The 7,956-nt window shown below is 43.1% G+C and overlaps 1 protein-coding gene across 7 annotated transcripts in view; it reads left to right on the top strand.

Moving 5' to 3' along the window:
* The window catches only part of LMO3 (LIM domain only 3), a 76,325-nt gene that overhangs the window by 2,849 nt on the left and 65,520 nt on the right, over window positions 1-7,956 (top strand). Inside the window, exons 1-2 of one of the 7 annotated variants that reach the window (XM_067559167.1) lie at window positions 1,303-1,482; window positions 1,711-1,777. The exons of 2 other annotated variants lie outside the window; for them this stretch is intronic. Coding sequence is in view for 2 of the 5 variants with exons in the window: in XM_067559169.1 (XP_067415270.1) it covers window positions 2,875-2,899 (25 nt within the window). In the remaining 3 variants the exon portion in view is untranslated. Of the gene's footprint in view, window positions 1-1,302; window positions 1,483-1,502; window positions 1,778-2,771; window positions 2,900-7,956 lie in introns of those variants that run through there. 4 more of the 7 variants (XM_067559168.1, XM_067559166.1, XM_067559169.1 and 1 more) reach the window with 4 other exon arrangements.

Raw genomic sequence — 7,956 nt, 5'->3', positions numbered from 1 at the left:
TCTTAGGTTGCTTTGATTTTTTTTTATTAGAACCGCTGGATTATATGGGGGGGGGGGGAGTTGGAGAGGGTGGCACTGGCAGAATACTTCAATGCTTTTAAAATCTTTCTTGGGGCTTGAAAGACTTCCGTAATATGAGTGTCATTCAAATTTAGGGGATATTGTAAGCTGACATCTTTCAAAGCTTTGTGGAAATCTAGTGTGGTGCTCCTAAGAGCAGGCAACAGAGAATCACTTTGAAGTCTGGAAACTGGCTTCACAAATTCTTAATCTGGTCTTTCTCCAACTGCAGATGGCTCTTAAAGGAAGATGCTGTGGAAATTTTTTTTTTACCTTATTTACAGTAGGCTCAACATCTTTACTATAGAAAGCCAAGATACGTTCGGTCACAGTCACAAAGCTGATTAGCAAGTATGCCATACCTCTCTCTTTTTGTTGCCTGTCTCCTGGTCCAGCAGATTTAAACATTTGATTCTGTGCCTCCACCACCCTTTAAGCCGAGAGAGTCAGATCCCGCATTAGATTTTGGGGCTGGGCATCCCCTAGAGAGGGACGAGTTCCCGGGGTGGGGTGAGGAGATATCCTGCTACTTGGGCAGTCCGTTTAAATCCTAATTTAAGGATGGCATGTGTCAAGCGGTGCCCACGGTGCGTGCTTGGTAGGTCGACCCCACTGGCAAGTCTGATGTGGAGTCTGGGAAGGTGCATGGAAGTTGGAGAGCAGAGGAGGAAGGAGTTTTCGGGCAGTTCTGAAAAATCCCCCGTTTGGCAGCTCAGATTTAGTACTGAAAGGGTTTACACTTTCCCCTTCAGGGTCTCCCTAGAATTAAGTAAAAGCGTTAGAGAGATGAATATCTTGCCTTTTTTTTCTCCTGCTTTGCCTGGCTAACTTTTTTGTTGAAACGTCCTCTTGTTTGTTTTTGTGGGGTTTTGTTTTGTTTTTGAGGGTGCAAACTCCCCTCTCTTTCCCTGAATCCGTTTCTAGAGGGCTGAGAGGGTGATGCTGAATAGCTTCTGTAGAGGTCACTTTCTGTGTGTGTGTGGGGGGGGGGGGGGGATGTCCCTGGTGTTTGTGTCTAGCATATGCATGTGGTTTTGCTGACTGCACTCTCAGGCTTGTACATTTTCACCATGGGAAATTACCAACAAAACCCAATCTGTCTCCTGGCTGCTTTGCACTTTCCGAGGGCGGCTGTACTTGAGTGAGCTGCAGAACTGGAGGTGGGGGGGAGAGGAAGGGTGTGTGTGTGTGTGTGTGTGTGTGTGTGGAGGGGGGGGGGAAGAGAGAGAGGTAAATAGCCTTAAATCGGAAGGGAGCAGCTTTCTCTGTGGTCTTCCACAGGAGCTGCCTAGGCTCTGCTCGCTCAGTAATAACCGAGTGACCTTTTCTTTTGCTGTATTATGTCTGGCTGGTAAGGGATTGCATTTTGCAGCTGATAAAGCCCTGACTTCATTCAACGCGGCTCCTCACACGCTGCTTTAGGTAAGTTGTCTTCAGCCAGGACGGCGAGAGACAGCCTTGGACTGCAAGATCCTAAAAGGAGGACACCTGTAGCTCGGATGCGGTCAACACAATTTCTTGGCGGATCCTTGAGGACCTCATTATTTTAAACTTAAACCAAAAAAATAGCGATCTCCCCCTCCCCGCTCCCTCCCGTTCACCCCCTGTTTTCCCCCTCCAAAAAAATGCTTCTTTTTGACCTTTCCCAAGGAGAAGAGCTACAAAGCAGCCACTGTGCTTATTGAACTGCCTCCCCCTGTATCGCTTAATTGAGAAGGTAAGTGAGGCAACTATAGACACAAGCGGTGGGTCATTTGTGTGTGTGTGTGTGTGTGTGTGTGTGTGCGTGCGCGCATCTCTCTCGCCTAATGAGTCATAAACTGGGGCTGCAACACACACACATGCTCCTCTCTGCACTGCAACTTTCGCTCAAGCTGCAGCTCTGCCGAGACGGCTGTGTTTAAATCATGCGAGGCTTCATTATTTTAATGATGAGACGTGAAAGCCAGGCGATCGGAGGATGCGGAGCGAGCCCCGCACAGCTGAATGTCTGGAGGAACAGCCGTCAAAGTTAACAATGAAACTGCAGCAATCTCCCCACGATTTTCCTTCCAGAGCGTCTCGAAATGTATTCTCAATTACCGGGGGGGGCAGGGGGATGTTTTTTCCCTTTTTTGTTTTCATCCAAACACCTCCCTTTAGAGCAGTTTAATTTGTAACTGGCTCTGTCCTCTTTGAAACCCCTTAGATGGGGTCCAGCAATTAGCACTCCTCCATTGCCACAAAGGTGGTGGTTTTTGTTTGCTTTTAAGGCAAAGCAACTGGGGCGGGAGAAGGGTAGCGTGAAATGCCAAGTACACATGGGATGATAAGATTGGGAATCCGGCTGATGCAGTATATTTGAAATGGGGTCTGGAGGGGGGGGGGGGGGGGGAAGGATATCCAGATTGCTGTTATGAAATACTAGATCTATTTATGATCATTTTCATATTGAACATGATATGGTAGGCTAACGCCGCATGTGACAGTTTAATCAAATCCATTTGTTACAACGAAGCTAAAAGAGACCGCTGGGATTATAGGATTACGGGCAGAGTTAGGGAAGCATGTGGTTTTGTCATTCGCCATCATTTTGCACACTGCTACATTGCAAGTGGCTCGGGTTGTGTCTGTTCCACCAGTCCCCTAACCTCCACCTCCCCCCACCCCGTCTCCAAAGTGCCTGCACAATAGCCCATCTTCGGCTGTCTGGTGTGTGTCTGGCTGCAGTACACAAAGCTCCTCGTTTGACCCAAACTGGGGAAACACTTGCTACTTTGGCTTGGATTTGGTGCTCACTGAGAAGGAGCTATCCAGGCACCCTTAAATCAACTCATGCAGAAAAAGGAGAAAAGTTTTGGTAAGGTTACAATCTCATGTCTTAGTTTGCACTTAGCAACAACCGTGCACTTTCTGGGAGTGTTAAAAAGGCTGGTTTCTCTTTCTAAATATGTTGCTGTAGCCTGTGTTCTAAAGAGATCTGAAATATTGCTTCCTTGAACAGTTTTGTAGGACTGCTGCTTAAGCCAATTAATCTTGCTAGGTGCAACAAATATTGTATGTACATTCTTTGCAACCCTTTGCCCCATCCCTGTGTGGTTTGAAAAGGAATTAGCTCAAAAGGCTTGAACATCGAACTCCAAAAGGGATCCTTTGTTGTAGAGTGTGTGTATGTTTCTTATTTTTTTTTTATTTTGCATGTGAGCTGCATCAAAATTGAACTCAGTCTTGCAAATCTCTTGTTGGCCTTTGCCAAGCACTAGCACTTTGCTGCCATGGTAACTGTAATTAAACTGATAAGAGTGGAAAAATGTCAGTATCTCTGAGCCTTGCAGCTGCATTGGAGAAAAAGGGAATCAAATTGGTTCCCAGCACCATTGCTCCAAAAAAAAAAAAAAAAAAAAGGAGGGGTATAGGGGTAGGAACACAGTTAAGAAGCAGCTCCCAGTCCCTGAGATCCAGGGACATCTATTTGCATTGTTGTCTCTTAGGGGGCTACAGCCTGCTGGGATGCTCTGGGCCAATGAACAGAGGGAAACAAGCTTTTAGGCCCAATCTAGCTTTCAAAAAGAAGGGGGGAAGAAAAATCTTTTGTTTGGTGTCTCCTGGCAATCGAATGGCCATGTTGGCCAAATTCTTTAATCTGTGTCAGTGCTCCCAGCTGTGGGACTGCATTCCTATTTTAGCTTCTACCTAACCTCCCCTTCTCTTTACCCACTCCCCCCTCCCAGCATTAACTGTTTATTTAAAAAAAAAAAATCTGATTCATACATGTCTTTAGAAGGAGGGGGTGAAGTTTTGTTATTTACTACAGGGAAAATTAGCTACATAATCTACATTCACAGTACTCAAAAACCTTACTTTTTAAATTAAAAAAAAAAAAAAACCCTGGGTGTTATGGAGTTGCGGTTACTTTGTTGTGTTAACTACAGAAGCTGAGCCTGTGCGGATGAATGGCACAGAACAAGAGAGCATAATGGAAGCAATCAACCGTTAGGCTGGTTCACAATGCAATCCAGGCAATTAAAAGCTCACCAGAGTTTAAATGAAATGGTTCTACTTATTTCTGCGCACCACACTGCACAGGCTATTATTTGTCTCTTTTTTAATTATGATTTGCCTTAAACTGTCAAATAACTCGGAATAGCAGGGTCTTGCAGGCAATAAGAATTTTCCACAGAACAATTTACATGCGAGTCTAAAACTAGTTACAACTCCTGATGTGCTATAAGCAAGTTATGAAATCTTTCTCACATAAGGAAGTTAAGTGTTCATAAACACTAACATGTCTTTTTCCTCCTGAATGGTTGGGAGAGAAGCTGTTGACTGCTTTGTAAGTGTGTGACTAAAAGGTGGTAGAGCATCTGAGAAGTGGTCCCCCACCCCAAATCTTTAACTGAATTTGCATATTTTGTTTGAAAATCCTTTAATTTTAAAGATATATTTAAACAAGTTATCCAAACCAATTTTTAAACTGTGGGCAAAACTTGGCCCTTTGTGAGGCATAGCCCATTGACGTTGGTAGGAGCTGTACCTAACCAAGGGTAGAATTTATCCCTAAATGTTTAAATGAGCCAGTGCGGACTAAGAACGGAAAAGCTTAGCCTTTGACGGATGTTATCTTAGGACTAAATATTATCTTTATAGGGAAGAACGTTGTTTTGTACAGCACCTTGCACAATGGTAGGCACGACCTCCTTGCATACAATCTACTGTTCAGTTACACCAAATACTTGTTTTCCTCAAATTGAGGAAGGGGGTGAGTAATGGTTTTACAGTAGGAGTGAGATTTGAGGGGCGGGGGTGTTTTTTTGTTTTTTGCCTCTCTGCTCTATATTCAGGAGCCCAGATCTGTTCTATTTCCCCTTCTTTCTCCACTCTTATCCTTCCGTGGCGTTCATATCCACAGACAGACAGCCATGTCACAGTAATTCCAAATGAAAAGAATGGGAATGAGTCCTGTTGAAGGATTTGGCTATGGGGAACTAGGTTAAAGTCCAGGAATCAGTAAATGAGAAGATAAAAATCGTCTCTTACTTTTCACCAGGAATTTAAAGGCTGGAAGATGGTGTCTAGGAAAATTTCTTCAAGCTACAAAGCAGTGCAATCTGCAGTGACTTAAAAAAAAAATCCTTGATAATGTATCGGGGCTATTAACAAATGTTAATTTGAGAGTGGCAGACTAGGCTCAATAATTGTGATCAGTCTGGACTACAGATCCTGTGATAAATAATGGTAGTACTCTGCACTACTGTGTTATGAAACCCAGGTTTCCTTTTACAGCCCAGATGCCTAACTCACTGAGCTGAGTGTGTTTTTGGAAATGCTGCATGGCAGTAACCTGTGTCCTAGAGGGGTGCGCATTGCTTCCTCCACTTCAGCAACAACCAGTCAAACAGTTTTTGGGTGGTCCCTGTACCCCCAGAGAGTCCTCCCAATTCTTCCTTAGAACAGAGGTAGCTAGAGAGTGGTCTGTGGTGAGCTGGCTGACTGTAAGATGCTGGCACTCTGTTTCAGACTAATGTATTTTTGGCCATCTTTTAATTTAATTTAGCATTTTCCATGTAAGCCATTGCTTACGTTGCCATAAAGATCTTATGGGATCATTAATGGGGGAGAGCTTGTCTGCAAGACCATCTGTATTAATGTAACCCAACCAACAGAAAAAATTGGGAACTATGCCTAGAAATGAAGGGATTGAAATTGTCCAGGGTTTGGAAAGAGGAGGGAGAGTATGGGGGGGGGCAGGGGTTGACAGAAGTGAGGCCCTAAGGAGGACTTTTTTTTTTTTTTTTTTTTTTTTTTTAAATGCTTGAAATTTCTTTCCAAGTAATGTTAAACATCATTTCTTTTGGTGAAAATTTATCCAATGCAAAAGATGCTTCATTACAAGTAATGTAAAAAGTCTTCCAGTGCAGCTGATTGTGAAAGGCTTCACCCTTTCTCAATGGACCCTACAAGTTTTGTCCCTCATCTGAGCCACCTTTACTTCAGCCCCAAGAAAACAGAGGCGATGATGGTGGGTTGGGGCATATGGATGCTCTCCCTTTTCAGGTCTCTGCCTGAGTGGCTCGGAAGCAGTGAATAAAGTTAAAAACCTTGACATCACTTTTGACCATATCCTTCTGTAGAAAATGTGATGCAAAGGTATTTTTCCAGTTGAGAGGTTATGCAGGCCACACCCTTATTTATAACCTGATGACCTCACGTAAGCATCTGGGAATCATGAGGTTTGATTAGTTTAATGCTCTCAGATTTTTGAGCCTTGTATTACTGCTTGCAGCTTGTTCACTTCAGTCTACAACAGGACATTTACTAACTGGCTTGATCAATCAAGATCAGAGACTGTCCGCCTGGATTCTCTATCATGGTTGCCTATCAAGTGAAAATTTTTATATACTTTTTTTTTTTAAAAGCCCATAACTATCTTAGCTCCAAGTTCAACCTGGATTTCATCAAGCTAAAGGTTCAAGTCCTAGTACAATCGTTCATTCTTCTGAATGTTTTTTAAACCAAATTCCAAGCCATTTAGGCTTATTAATCTGTCTGTTCTATTGGTTTATATTGTATACGTGGTTTGGAAACCATTTACCTTGTATAAATCCATGCATGGCATTGACATTTAACAAATGGTTATTTCAAAGGAAACTTTAAATGCTGAGGTTTCTCTTTGCTCTGAGTGGATATTAAATATCCAGTGGGATTTTTCCATAAAGCTTTTTCTCCAGTGTTCTCGACAAACATTCTTCAAAGGTGTTCTACTGTGTGCTGATTGGCTGCTGCCCTTAACCCCCATTCATGGCTGCATTTGAGTATACAAGGTGTCATAGAGGGTGCTTAAACCATTGGCCTAGAACATGGATGTTGTACGTGGGTGTTTTGTTTGTTTTGTTTTTCTGGCTCTGCTGCAGGCTTCCTGTGTGACTTTGGGCAAATCACATAATCTGTGCCTCAGTTCCCTATCTGTAAAATGGGGATTATGTCTATATCTCTACTGGGAGGCAAGAAGATCAATTAATAGATTGAGAGATGCTCAGATGCTACAGGGCTGGAGGCAATATACATGGTTAAACATAAAAAACAAAATGGTTACTTTAGTTTTTTATGAGCTGTTGACATCTCTCAGATTAGCACATTTCAAGTTGCTTTGTGTTACATAAGAAGTATTTTTACATGTAATGAAATGTTAACCTAACAAACGCCTAAGAGGTGGTAGGGGAACAGGGCAGTACTAAGGGCATGCCACAGTGCAACTGGGAATTACTGTTCTAATTTCAGTGACCAGAGAACTTCTGAGGTAAAACTCTGAAGTTACTCCCTTTAGCCCCCCCCAAATCCTTTTAACGGGATCTAGAATCTATGTGGACTGCAGTAATCTTGTGTTCCACATGCAGCTACACTTAAAGACCACTTGAAAGCTACAGTTGGCACAGAATGCAGCAGCTTGTCTTCAGTGGTGCCAATCATAAGGGTACATTACAACAGTGTTTCAAAGTCTACAATAGCTTCCTACTGGCTTGTGGGAGCTTAATCTCTTACCTAGCTCAGGTTATAGCCTACCTCCTACTGCTTCTTCCTCCTGGTATGTTATCAGTACAGTTGAGATTGGTTGATGGCCCAACTTTTAACAGTGGATGATAGGGTATTCTTGGTGAAGAGTCCATGACTCTGGACCCTGCTTTCCTTCACTGCACTTACCGTGCTCACATCTGATCATCAAGGCAAGGTGCAGAGCCCTTGGTATTTTCCAACCTCTGCCTAACGAGCGTGAGCAATGCAATGGGTCTAGGTGATAACACTGTACTCTGGGTCGGGGTTCATTGTTATGTTGCTCAGATCTTTTGCATTTGGCTGTGAGAAACTGTGATCCCAATATTTATAATTGGGTGTACTCTTATTTAAAAAAAAAACAACCAA

This window comes from Emydura macquarii, unplaced genomic scaffold, assembly GCF_026122565.2.
Source record: "Emydura macquarii macquarii isolate MOO-44397 ecotype Brisbane River unplaced genomic scaffold, CSIRO-AGI_Emac_v2 contig_2205, whole genome shotgun sequence".
NCBI lineage: Eukaryota > Metazoa > Chordata > Testudines > Chelidae > Emydura > Emydura macquarii.
Note: the sequence above shows the minus strand (reverse complement) of the source record. Positions and strands in the feature narration are given on the sequence as shown.